General features: G+C 52.7%; 2 protein-coding genes across 2 annotated transcripts in view; one reads left to right on the top strand and one right to left on the bottom strand.

Annotated features, from left to right (window-relative positions):
* Positions 1-13,844, top strand: part of NADK2 (NAD kinase 2, mitochondrial) — a 367,514-nt gene that overhangs the window by 30,295 nt on the left and 323,375 nt on the right. The gene's annotated exons all lie outside the window — the stretch shown is intronic.
* LOC126036250 (non-lysosomal glucosylceramidase-like) lies at positions 4,847-11,252 on the bottom strand. The gene is made up of 12 exons (XM_049795780.1): positions 11,071-11,252; positions 10,327-10,603; positions 9,848-9,950; positions 8,367-8,502; positions 7,955-8,080; positions 7,666-7,850; positions 7,232-7,336; positions 6,490-6,597; positions 5,967-6,118; positions 5,714-5,820; positions 5,502-5,559; positions 4,847-4,921 (listed from the first exon to the last, which is right to left on the bottom strand). The coding sequence occupies exons 1-12, from the start codon at positions 11,250-11,252 to the stop codon at positions 4,847-4,849; spliced, it is 1,614 nt and encodes a 537-aa protein (XP_049651737.1).

Raw genomic sequence — 13,844 nt, forward strand, 5'->3', positions numbered from 1 at the left:
TGCCCATGACTCTGGCAACCCTATGGTTGCCAGGGGAAGAAAACCCGGTCAATACCATGGTGGCCGTAGGATCTTTCCAGATGAACCTTTTAGGTATAGATGTTTTGAAGGGTAGACAGTGGCGGGACACCCAGGGAAACTCATGGTCTTTTGGTGTCCCTCAGATTAGGCAGTTAGCCGAAACATCCAGCCTGGAGGTGCGTCTATTGCAAGCAGCACCTACCCTCCCCCCTTCCAAGCTGACAAATGTTAAACCCTATCCAGTGCCTCTAGGAGCAAGAGAAGGAATTACGCCAGTTCTGGAGGATTTAAAGAAACAAGGGGTTGTAGTTCCTACTCACTCCCCCTTCAACTCCCCAGTATGGCCAGTCCGAAAACCAAATGGCAAATGGAGATTGACGGTAGATTACAGGAGGCTCAATGCCAACACAGGTCCACTAACAGCTGCTGTACCAAACATTGGTGAATTGATTGCTGCCATTCAGGAACAATCCCACCCTGTCATGGCAGTGATCGATGTTAAGGATATGTTTTTTATGGTCCCTTTACAACCTGAGGACCAGGATTGCTTCGCCTTCACCTGGGAAGGACAACAGTACACCTTTACATGACTGCCCCAAGGATACAAGCACTCCCTCACGCTGGCTCACCATGCTCTAGCGTGAGAGTTGGAAACAACTCCCATAAAAGCAGAGGTAAAGATCTATCAGTATATAGATGATGTGCTCATAGGAGGAAAGCAGGTAGAAGCAGTTAGAGAAACCCCGAACGACATCATCACCCATTTGGAAAGTATAGGGTTGACAATTCCACCTGAGAAAATCCAAACCCCTTCAAGCGAGGTAAAATTTTTAGGAATCTGGTGGAAGGGAGACATGACGTGTATCCCACCGGATACCCTTTCCTCTCTCGATCAGATCCAGATGCCAGAGTCAAAGAAAGACTTCAAGCATGCACTAGGATTGCTTGTGTTTTGGAGGAAACGCATTCCTGACCTCTCAATTACTGCTAGACCCCTGTATGACTTGTTGGGAAAGAGAGCTCAGTGGGAATGGACTCAGGTCCATGACGAAGCTTTACAGTTGTTGGTATTTGAAGTGAATGCCTATCAGGCCCTTGGTCCCATTCAAAAGGGTCCAGAGGGACCTGTTCAGCTCATTGGGTTTTATTCTCGTAGCTTTAAAGATGCTGAAAAAAGGTCTACAACTTGGGAAAAGGGTCTATTTGTAGTTAGTTTAGCTCTGAGAGAAGCCGAACGGACCACCCGGCAACAATCGATAGTGCTCAGAGGTCCATTTAAAGTGATCAAAGCAGTTTTGGCAGGAACTCCACCCCCCGACGGGGTGGCCCAGAGAGCCTCTGTGCGAGAGTGGTATGCACAGACAGAACACTACTGTGAAACCTTCTCCGTATCAGAAGGAGCCGCCAAAGTGTTAAATATACAAGACGAGGTGAACCCAGATAGAGACGCCTCCGAGCTTTTGCCTGTAATAGAAGTAGCTCCTCCGTTTTCTGGACAATTGCAAAATGTCTGGTTCATGGATGCCTCGTCGAAGCGAGAGGGAAAAATTTGGAAATATCGAGCTGTGGCACTTCGAGTAGATACCGAGGAACAGATCATTACCGAAGGGATAGGTAGTGCACAAGTAGGAGAACTAATTGCTGTGTGGAGCGTCTTCCAGCACGAGGCTCAATCTGCTTCCTCTATATCTATACTGATTCTTATGCTGTGTTTAAGGACTGCACTGAGTGGCTTCCATTCTGAGAACAAAACGGGTGGGAGGTCAATAGGATACCTGTGTGGCAAAAGGAAAAATGGCAAGATGTTCTTACCATTGCCAGACAAAGGAAATTTGCAGTAGCATGGGTAGCATCTCACCAACCAGATGATGCCCCGGTGAGCCAATGGAATGCTAAAGTGGATGAGCTGGCCCGGCTAGCTCTCCTACAAAGCACCCAGACAGTGGAAAATTGGGAATGCCTGTTGGAATGGCTACACGTAAAACGGAAACATTCAGGAGTCGAAGACCTCTGTTGTGAAGCACAAGCCCGAGGGTAAACCCCTGCATTTGAGAGAGGCAAAAGATGCCTGTGGAAAAATTGAAAAGATTCATACTAACCCGAGAAGCAAAGTTGTTCTTGTTTAACTTTCAGGAAGAAGCAAGCGACACAGACGTACCCACAGAAGAAGAGAAGCAGACACGATGTTATTTCTAATTATGTTATGTTGGAGATTTACCTATGAAGGTGAAGGGAAGCCAATTCCCCCACCTCTCCTTATCCCATAGGGTTCCTATAAGTATAACGAATCTGTTTTGTTAGAAACTAACCCATGTCCCCATTCAAACATGGAATGTTTGGGACGGTGATCTATGGTCTTGGTTACCTGGAGCACCATGGATAAAACGGCTTCTGTTTTACCTGTTGTGTGCATTTGCCGCTTTGATGTTTGTGCCATGTGCTATTCCTTGGTTTATTCAGCTAATCCAACATGTCGTATCGAATATGCAATTTGTATCTGTTGCTTTGCTCGACGGTGTAAAACAGATTCCTGTCATTCGCCAGTCAAAGCGTGCGACTGTATCAATTGTTTAGTGTGATGGGTTAACCCTGGCTGAACACCAGGTGCCCACCGAAGCCATTCTATCACTCCCCCATCCTCAGCTGGACAGGGGAGAGAAAATATAACAAAAGGCTTGCGGGTCGAGACAAGGACAGGAGAGATCATTCACTATTACCATCACAGGCAAAACAGACTCAGTTTGGGAAAATTAACTCAATTTATTACAAATCAACCAGAGCAAGGTAATGAGAAATAAAACGAAATCTCAGAACACCTTCCCACCACCCCTCCCTTCTTCCTGGGCACAACTACCCTCCCGGATTTCACCACCAAGCCCCCCCAGCGGCACAGGGGGACAGGGAGGGGGTTTATGGTCATCACACGTTATTTTCTGCCGCTTCACCTCCTCAGGACGAGGGCTGATCACACTCTTCCCCTGCTCCAGCGTGGGGTCCCACCCACGGGAGACAGTCCTCCACGAACTCCTCCAACGTGGGCCATTCCCACGGGCTGCAGTTCTTCACGAACTGCTCCAGCATGGGTCCATTCCACGGTGTGCAGTCCTTCAGGAGCACACTGCTCCAGCGCGGGTCCCCCACGGGCTCACAAGTCCTGCCAGAAAACCTGCTCCGTGGGCTCCTCTCTCCACAGATCCGCAGGTCCTGCCAGGAACCTGCTCCAGCGCGGGGTTCCCACGGGGTCACAGCCTCCTTCGGGAACCCACCTGCTCCGGCGTGGGGTCCTCCACGGGCTGCAGGTGGAGATCTGCTCCACCGTGGACCTCCCTGGACTGCAGGGGGTCAGCCTGCCTCACCAGGGTCTTCACCACGGGCTGCAGGGGAATCTTCGCTCTGGCGCCTGGAGCATCTCCTCCCCCTCCTTCTTCACTGACCTTGGTGTCCGCAGGCTTGTTTCTCTTACATGTTCTCACTCCTCACTCCGGCGGCTGTTTCTCTCCGTCCCAACTTTTTTTCCTTCTTAAAAATGTTATCACAGAGGCGTTACCACTATCACTCATTGGCTCGGCCTTGGCCAGCGGCGGGTCCGTCTTAGAGCCAGCTGGTATGGGCTCGCTCTCTCGAACACAGGGGAAGCTTCCAGCAGCTTCTTACAGAAGCCACCCCTGTAACCCCCCCCGCGACCAAAACCTTGCCAGACAAAACCAATACATTTAGGCACATGCACTCTGGGCTGGGGCGCGGAACTGCATAAACACCCCCTCGCACTCAGGTTGGTCAGACCACCATTTTTTGGCTCTGTAGTTAACCAAAATGTATACTTTTCTTGTAGTTAACTTTGTGACACTTGGTTTGTTAGCTGTTGCTATATGTATGTCTTGGTTTTGTAAGTGTCCCCGGTGGTTTTGGAATTTTGTGGCAGTTGTTTTGTTGGCCTTTGCTACATTTCTCCTTGTGGTATGCATGTGTTGGTTTTGTAAGGGTCCGCGTCAACCATCTTGTAATTGTACTTGCTCATGTGGACAACCACCTTCTCCCCCTCCCCGTTCCGAAAGACCAGGAACACCTTCCTAGGCCCGGCCAGGGACACGTTTAAGTAGATAATGTTGTTGTTGTTGTTGTTGTTATCTTAATATGTGTTTAAGTAGAATAGTGGTTAATTATTATTATTATATAGGATTGTTGTTTACGTACTTTTGTTTAATTTGGGAGAGAAGCTTTTAGGCCCAAGCGGCGCATGCACTTTAGGCGCATGCGGACTCCAACACCGACAGACTGCGTGGGCTGTTAGGGCTGGGACCATTTTGTGGCGTAGCGCCGGCAAGATGACGAAGTACGAATATGTGTTTGTGTTGATTCCAATTTATTATATAGCCTTTGCTTTAATGGCGGTTATCTTAATAGTTCTCTTAATACTTCTCTTTTGTCCTTGTAGCTGTTCGTGTGAACGGCCGTAGTTTTTTTTTTATTGACTCTCTGTAACCTTGAAATGTGTTTTAATATTGTAGAGTTAGTTAAGTTTAGAATAAAAGTTGATGTTAAGTAGATGTTGTTGGTTATTGGATGTTGTTGTTTAACCTATTTAGAAATGTTATAAGATAATTGTTATGATATCGTTGGTCATTCATATTGTTGCCTAATGTAGAAGTATTGTAATAACATAGAATAAGCCTTAAAAAGCCAAATAATTTTATGTTGACCTTTGGTTTTTGTCTTTGTTTTATTATGGAAATTTGTTAACTTGGTTATATCGTTGTAGCATGCACCTTTTCCCTCTTTCTCTCTCTCTCCCTTTACTTTCTACGCCACCACGAGGACAGCAATGTCAAGCCACGGGGTGGATGTAAGAGACTGTGTTGGTTTGCTGACTCGACATCGCTGCTGCCTCGACATCCTGTTGCTGTAGGGGAGTACGCACAAGGTGTCCCCGAAGAAGCCACCACATCCGCGCCTGCCGAGCTGTGCCTGCCCACAAGCAAGGTGAGAAAACCACCATGAGCACCTGGGCATGCGTCCATGGAGGAACAGGGGGCGGCACACAGGATAATGAGTTCTGAAGAAATGGGTGGACTTTTCTGAGAAATCGTGGGGACTGGAACAATAAAAAAGAACTGCGTACTCCCCTCTCGCGCGCGTGAAAAAACCTGGACTTGGAAGACGCCTGAAGGACTGTAACATCTGGATTAGAAGGACAGACACCTGACTGGCAGCTGAAGAACCCGACCCTCCAACACCAGCGTCGGAACCGACTCAGCAGGACGTTGCTGGCTTTGTGGTGGTGGTAACTAGTCTTGCTACCTCTCTTCCGTTCTCTTGCTTAGGTCTGTCTCTTTCCCTTCTTCCTCACTCTGTTCTATTGCAGTTATTGGTTGTTGTAGGGAATAAAAGTTGTAAGGTTGTACAGCATTTGACCTCATTTGTGTCGTAATCTCGCTCTCGGGATCATTTAACAACCCTCCCCGATATTGGGTCGGGACAACCTCTGCCATCTTGCACATCACGCAGACAGCTGCCAGCCACAGCCCACCGCAGTAGGCACTGTCGGAGCCAAAGGAGAGAAGCATCAGCAACGTGGGACACCCCATGGGTTGCACAGAGCTCCCACAACAGATGGGGACCACAGTCCAGGCTCTGAGTTACCTTCCCACCCCACAAGACCCATCTCCAGGCCCCACCGGCCTCTCTTGCTCACCTGGCTCCATTGACCACCCACGCATCATACGTCTGGTCAGCAAAGCCACCATTTTCGATGAGCCCATCATTATCCATATCAAACTTCAGCTCCGACTCCATCACAGCCTGCGAGAGAGGCAGGAGATGGTCACGCAGCCCCCGTATGCTGGCAGCCCCTCACACTCTGCTCAGGAGAGTCCATCCTCTTGGGATGTCGCATGGCTCCCAAGTGGGGAAGGGGGATGTGCCATGGTCTGATCTCCTCCCAGTACCTGGCAGACTGGCCACATGTCCCGCAAGTATAGGGAGTCACGTGTCAGGTAGTAGTCCCGGTACACCTGCAGCACAAACTTCAGGTTGAGGTCCTTCCAGTCGGCTGTGTCATGCATCAGGTAGGCATTGACACGCTGCCACGGCTCATCACCTAAGCAAGGAAAGAGCGGATGCAGCAGGGCAGCAAGCAACGAACGTCCTCTCTCCTACCCAGGAGCAAGGTCCCAAGGGTGCTGCGATTAAACTGCACTAAAATAACATGTTGCATCCTGTGCCACCTCTAGTGAAAGCAGCCTTCCTGCTGCTGCTCAGCTTCCCTCTGTCTCCCTTGTGCAAGCTTCATGCAGTGTGGTCCTCATCACCACCCCAAATCATCCAAGCTTTTCGTTCCCAGAAAATAAACAGTGTATTCCATGCATCATACCTCTTTCCCACAGCTCGGGAGTTAACTACCCTGAGAAAGTTATGTGAGCAGACCTTCACCCCCTCTGCCTGCCAGCATGCCCGGCCAGATCACCTCACCTGGGTCCCCAATGTCACGCGGCACCACATTCTTCAGCTTCACCTGGGCTGTCTGACCACACATCAAGTACTGCCGGGGCTGGACGTCCTCGTTCACCACTGTGACAGCTGGAGAGGACACAGAGCAAAAGGCATTAGAAAGGCAGCAGGCACTGCAGCAGCAAGCTCCAAGCGCAGGCAGGGCCACCAGCACACCAGGCTGCCCGTTGGGGCTCCGGCTGCAAGATCACAGCCCTCTGCAAAGGGGGCTGCTCCCAGTCTCCCCTCAGCAGGGGACATGCAACTGTCGCCACCCCCTTAAGCAAGGTGGTGGCAGCACCCAGGGCTGGGAGGGAACCCCAGTGGGCTCAGCCCTCCCACAGCCCAGCAAAGGGCTGTGCTCCACCACTGGCCAGGCCGAGCAGCCTCCAAGCCCACCCAAAGCATCAGGGTCTGCAAACAGCTCCATGCTTCTCCTCTGCAAGGAGCACAGGGAGAGATGGTAAGACCAGGGACTTCCCAGGGCAGGCAGAGCCAGCCGTGCACCCCAAGTGTGGCAAGAAGGCATCCCAGTGCTGGCCAGAGAGATGCTGAGAGGCGGCTATGTGGGGGGTTTGCAAGTCCTGGGCCCAGCAGAGGAGCTGGAGGGGGATGCTGGCTCCATGGCACAGATTTCTATGGCAGGTGCTGTCCCAGATCCTCCGTCTCTTCTCTAGGCGAAGACAGCAGCAGGCATCAAGCCAGGGTCTCCTGGGTCACTCACCAATGTCATACTGCAGGCTAATCTGCAGCTTGGGCCACAGCGTGACGAGAGCAAAGGAGGCATAGAAGTGGACATCGTAGGTGTTGTACATCCGGTACTCCTGGCCTGCAAGGACCGGGGAGACAGTGAGGGGGAAGGCAAAGTAGGGGCAGGTCCTCCCTCCCACACAGCCCAGGAGGGTAGGCTCTTTGCTGGCACAGGCAAGGGCTCCCGTTAGAAGTGGTTTTTATTCTCTATGTATAGCACCCAGGAGTCTGAAACAGGTCTCGTGACATGTCCTACAGGGCTTGGTCCTGCAAGGGGTTTTCCTGGGAACAGCGCTGCTCCCTAGCCATCAGGGTGTGAAGAACATCCCCGTGGCAGGTTAAAACCACCTGGTGACAGCAATGGGAAGGGGTTGAGTTGGGACCATCCATCACGTCCCTGCAAGTTACCTTCTAAATAAGCAAACCTTCCATACTCCCCCAGGACAGGGAGGAGGTGGGAGAGGCCAGCCCCCGCTGGCCCCTGCAGGTCCTCGGCATGGCAGTCCGGGGGCAGCTCCACCCAGATGGTCCCCCCATCCGTCACAAAGTACAGCTCATTGAAGAGGGCCGACTTGTACCAGGAAGGCAGCTGGCTGTGGGCAAGAGGGAAACTCAACCACGGTGGCCCAGGCGGTGATGCTCCTGCTCTGACCAGCCCCAGGAGGCCACTGGGAAGGTGCTCCCACCCCTACCCTACCTGTTCTCCAGGATGGGCTTCTGCCACGCTTCAATCTTCCTCTCCCACTCCTCATAGTGTGTCAGGGCATGATGCGACAGGGCAGGAGCAGCATCACCTCCGCTACCAAAAAAACGAGTGTACCGCCTGCCGAGCAGGGGTTTGGTGAGTATGCCGTGGGCTCAGCCTGGGAAGCCCACTCGGCTGTGGGAGAGGGGCTGGATTATAGTGAACACCAGATTAATAATGCAACTGCTAGTGCAGAGGTGTTGAGGAGCAGGGGCTGGCGAGAGGGTCCCCTCCATGAGCTGGCAGGGCCACGGCTGCAGGGAGCGGGTGGCACAAGGCTCCCCAGGCGGTACTGAAGCCTGGAGGCAGGGAAAAGGGGGCTGCGGGGACATGAGCCAAGGCCCACTGGAGACAAGCCACCCACCTAAGGTGCAGCTTCTCCTTGGAGCCAAAGTAAACACGGGGCATGTCCCAAGCCAGGGCCAGCTCCAGCGTCCTGTGCCGCCGGGCAGGCACCGCTGCTGCCGTCACCTCCCCCTTCTCTGTCAGGCTGCTTTTACCTGCTGGGAGAAAAAAAATACTCACAAGTGACCAAGGAAGCCCTACGGGGGGGGAGGTGGGGGTGGTGGTAACTGATGCTCCCATGCACTCCAAGACAGACAAGACTATTTGGGCATGCCCCAGCCTCCTTGCAACCTGGAGGGTACATGCCCAGAGTTTTAAGGGATGACATTACCGCACATGAGTAACTGCTTTTTGCAAGCAGGAAAAAATACCTGCTGTGGGCGAGGGGTTAAAAAAGTAAGTCATCAAAGCAGATGAAGAAATCAGGCAGGAAAAGCCACCAGACATGAGTGGAAGGGACAGGGCATCCCATGACTAACTGCGTTGCACTCAGAGACACTGTGAAGTTCTAGTGACAGTCATCATCTCCAGCTTTTTGCAGGGTGCTTGAACTATGCCCATATTTAAGAAAAGCCCGGAGGCAGCTGGATAATTATATGCTGGTTCTGACATGTTTTCCACGTAAACTCATTAAAGCAACAATTTGAACAGAAGCACAGATCCCAACTATGATAATGGCTGGTATTCATGAAGGAAAACCACATCCCAATAGCCCGGTGAGCTCTGAGTGCATCTAGGCAGGAAACTTGGTTTTCCGGAAATATTTATGTAAACGCTTTATTTACATAATTTAAGCTTCAAGAAATCTTGCAAAGGCCCAGTGCCAGCATCACTAGTTTGTCAGGATCATCCTTGTTCAAAAGCTGGCAGAGACATAATGCAAATGGTCACTTTTTATCGCCATAAGAGATTAGCAGCAAGGGCTGGGAGACACCATGCTACTTCAAGGCTTCTGCCAAGGTAGTGAGCAGACAACTGAGGATGATGTAGAAGTATCAAGGGAACACCACTGACCTGCAGGGAACTGATAGAGTAACAAGAGGACAGCAAGTGATGGCAGCACCAAACCCAAGGACTGCTAAACACCCACTAGAATGAATCTGACAGCGCCCAGCTCACAGATCTGGCAATGGGAACCTGGGGAACGTGGCTGGCTATCACCCTGACTACTCAGCAGAAATCTCAACTCAGTGTGCAACCCTACACAGACTAAAAAGATAGTGGCATGTATAACTAACATAGCTGAGAACAGCCCCATACTGGTGTGAACAGCTTTTGGAGAACCATAACAATGACAGCGTGACTAGCAAAGAGAAATTTGGATACAGCCTAAAGCTGGGAACGAGCCGCAGCGCCACGAAGGGCTTTTTGCGAAGGCACCGAGGTGGCCAGAGGCAGGGAAATCCACTCTTGCGTGGGTGCCTTGTGCTCCACAACCAGCGTGGCAACCCATTCCTCCTGCTCCCCTCTGCCCATCCCATGGAGGACGGAGGGACTCACGAGCGGGGGAATCCAGCCTGCCGTCCTGCAGGAGGTCCTGCCACACCTCTCTACCCGATCCGGTGGGATTGAATGCCGTGAGGTGGGTGACTCCCGTGCCTGCCTGGGGAAGGGAAGAGCCTCATCAGGGGCTGGTAGTTTTGAGGGGCAGATGCAGGCCCCCTGCCCCCAACAACTCTGGAAGCCCACACTCACTCCCCACATGCTGCCCAGCAATGCTAACTCTAAACCTACTCACCCGCTGTCCTGCAAGCTTTACCCATAGCTCCTCTCCTGGCACCCACCCCCAGAGAGGATGCCCTCAGGGAATTCATGTCCCCACTCCTGCTCCAGCAGTCAGGCAAGCGCTGAGGACCGGTGCTGACCCCAGCCCATTGTACACCCATCCTTCACTAGCTGCCTGGCAGCAGCTCCCCCACATTCAGCAGGGCTGTGCAAGCCCACCAGCAAGAGCCACACCACCAGTGCCAGCCCTTTACCTTCTCTCTGGCGGAGATGGCGAGGGTGAAGGGGTTCACGCGTGTGCAGTGGTGCAGCAGGACTCCAGCAACCCGCTCGCCGTCCTTCTCATAGGCGAAGGGCTCATTCCAGTGCCCTCCGCTCCCGTCCTCCTTCGTTCCTGTGCCATTCTGCAGGCTGAACATGATGGAGACATCCACATCTTCATCCTTCCCATTCTCCACCTCCCAGATGAACACTCCTACCGGTAGGCTGGAGTCCTGGCAGAGACAGACAACACTGCGTATAGGGCTGGTGCTCCATGGTTAGCCGTCAGAGCGTCATTTCTCCCGCTGCTGGGAAGACCACATGGGATGCAGCAGGAGCAAGAGTACCACGAACAATCGGTCTCACAGTCCACTGCCAAGCTGGGGAGCAGCAGCAGGAGCAGAGGAATTCTGGGGCCAGGCAGTACAACATTCAGATCACAAACACTGGGCTAGCAAACCCCACACCGGTTTGTGGGGCTGTGTGCTCAGAGAAGCTGTGGATGTCCCCTCCCTGGCAGTGTTCAAGGCCAGGCTGGATGGGGCTTTGAGCAGCTCAGTCTAGCAGAAGGTGTCCCTGCCCATGGCAGGGGGGTTGGAACTAGATGATCTTTAAGCTCCCTTCCAACCCAAACCATTCGATGATCATTCGATGATAATGCACAGATGGAAAGCAGTGTTTAAGGCTCCGACGGGTGTCTCGCCACCCATCTGCTCAACAGGTTGATACAGGCTCACGTGCTTTGCTGGGGTAAGAGGAAGGTCAGGTGTGTCAGCAGCACAGCCTGCCGCCTTCGCCTGGGGCTGGGAGCGAGCAGGAGCAGCATGCAGGAGCGGCAAGGCATCCCTTGCTGCCATCCTGAGCTTCCGCATTGCTGTCGGGGTTCCTCCTGCCTGGGAGCATCACTGAGTGGAGACATGTCGGAAATGTTGGGAAAGCCCAGCTGGGGAAGCCCAGCTAGTAAGCAGCTCTTCCCTTGGGGATGGCAGGCAAAAGCCAGCTAAAACACTCTCAGGAACACACAGCTGACAAACCAACCCACAAGTACAGGCTGAGAGCTTCCCAAAACATTACCACCGCATGCTCCGGGCAGTAAGGCCGCAGCTCTGGACCTGCCATTCCCGGTGGATGGGAGCTGGGATGGTCACAGGACAAAACCAAAGGCAGGAAACAAGCAGTACAAAGAGTCAAAGCACAGGAGCAGCTGTCAGAGCTAAGCACAGGAAAAAAGGGGTAACTCTTCCAGCACCAACTGTCCCAGGAGGGGCAAAGCCTGCCAGGGTCCCACGGCTACAGAGCCGGCAGCTGGCACTAGGGACAGGGTCTTGGGACAGAAGAGACCAGGCTGGGAAAGAACATTAACAAGGTGGCAAGCCTGGGTGTCTTCAGGCAATGCTGAGCTGGGCAGGAGGGACCAGGAACTCCTCTACTACTGCAGCATCCCTGGACGCACGGGCAATGCTCAGGGGTCAAAAACTCACCAGCTCCAAGCTTCTGCTATCACAATGGGACACACTGACCATCACACAGTACAGGCCTGTCTCTCCTGTGCCAGTGTGACGCCCATTTACAAGAAGGGTCAGAGGGAGGATCCGGGGAACTACAGGCCTGTCAACCCGACCGTGGTACTGGGGAAGATTATGGAACAGTTTGTCTTGAGAGCACTCATGTGGCAAGTCCAGGACAAGTAGGGGATCAGGCCCAGCCAGCATGGGTTTACGAAAGGCAGGTCCTGCTTGACCAACCTGATCTCCTTCTATGACTGGGTGACCCACCTAGTGGATGAGGGAAAGGCTGTGGATGTTATCTTCCTTGACTTCAGCAAGGCCTCTGACACTGTCTCTCACGGCATACTCCTTGAGAAGCTGGCGTCTCGTAGCCTGGATGGGTGCACTCTTCGCTGGGTGAAAAACTGGCCAGATGGACGAGCCCAGAGGGCTTTGGTGAATGGGGTGAAATCCAGTTGGCGGTGGGTCACAAGTGGTGTTCCTCAGGGCTTGGTGTTGGGCCCCGTTCTGTTTAATATCTTTATCAATGATTTGGACGAGGGGATCGAGTGCACCCTCAGCAAGTTTGCAGATGACACCAAGTTGGGAGGCAGGGTCGATCTGCTCAAGGGTAGGAAGGGTCTACAGAGGGATCTGGACAGGCTGCATCGATGGGCCGAGGCCAACTGTATGAAGTTCAACAAGGCCAAGTGCCGGGTCCTGCACTTGGGTCACGGCAACCCTGTGCAGCACTACAGGCTTGGGGAAGAGTGGCTGGAAAGCTGCCCGGCAGAAAAAGACCTGGGGGTGCTGGTCGACAGCCGGCTGAATATGAGCCAGCAGCGTGCCCAGGTGGCCAAGAGGGCCAACAGCATCCTGGCCTGTATCAGAAACAGTGTGGCCAGCAGGAGCAAGGAGGTGATCGTCCCCCTGTACTGGGCACTGGTGAGGCCGCACCTCGAGTCCTGGGTTCAGTTTTGGGCCCCTCACTACGGGAAAGACATGGAGGTGCTGGAGCGTGTCCAGAGAAGGGCAACCAAGCTGGTGAGGGGCCTGGAGCACAAGTCTTGTGAGGAGCGGCTGAGGGAGCTGGGGCTGTTTAGCCTGGAGAAGAGGAGGCTGAGGGGAGACCTGATCGCTCTCTACAACTGCCTGTAAGGACGTTGTAGTGAGGTGGGTGCTGGTCTCTTCTGTCAAGTAACTAGTGATAGGACAAGAAGAAATGGCCTCAAGTTGCGCCAGGGGAGGTTTAGATTGGATATTAGGAACAATTTCTTCACCAAAAGGGTTATCAAGCATTGGACCAGGCTGCCCAGGGAAGTGGTGGAGTCACCAGCCCTGGAGGTATTCAAAAGACGTGTAGATGTGGCACTGAGGGACATGGTTTAGTGGTGGGCTTGGCAGTGTTAGGTTAACGGTTGGACTTGGTGATCTTAAAGGTCTTCTCCAGCCCAAGTGTTTCTATGATTCTACTGCAGTAGGGGTAAGACAGCACACTTCAGGATTTATGCCAACACACACTGGGGCTCTACTGAGGGAAAATTACTCAACATCTGCCCGCTCTCGGGCTTCTTGCATTTTTTTTCTGTGAAGCATCTGGTACTGGCGGTACAGAGAAACTGCATTAGACTGGATGCATGGTTCCGACGAACTTTTAGCCAATTCCTTCCTTTTTGTCTTGAACTATTCGGATTAGAGGCAGTTTAACACCAGGCCTGCAACTTAATGGCCTGAAATTGCTCCCACTTGAACTGAAGAATTTGGGCCCGTTATCATTTAAGCGAACAACGGGAGACACAGGCTAGGCTTTATAAACTTGCTGCACAGAGCATCTGGAAGGAGGGGACCGTAGCACCTTTTTTTGCTGACACTGCGCGGGGTTCATGTCAGCATGGCAATAACCACAGCGCTGGGCTCTGTCGCTTGATGTTTCGCCTTCCTTTTGGAAACAAAACGCCTCAAAAATCAACTACCAAGCGCAGTTACCGAAGGAGGCTGCTGCTAAGCAAAAGCCGCGGTTCTAC

Source organism: Accipiter gentilis, chromosome Z (genome assembly GCF_929443795.1).
Source record: "Accipiter gentilis chromosome Z, bAccGen1.1, whole genome shotgun sequence".
NCBI classification, from domain to species: Eukaryota; Metazoa; Chordata; class Aves; order Accipitriformes; family Accipitridae; genus Astur; species Astur gentilis.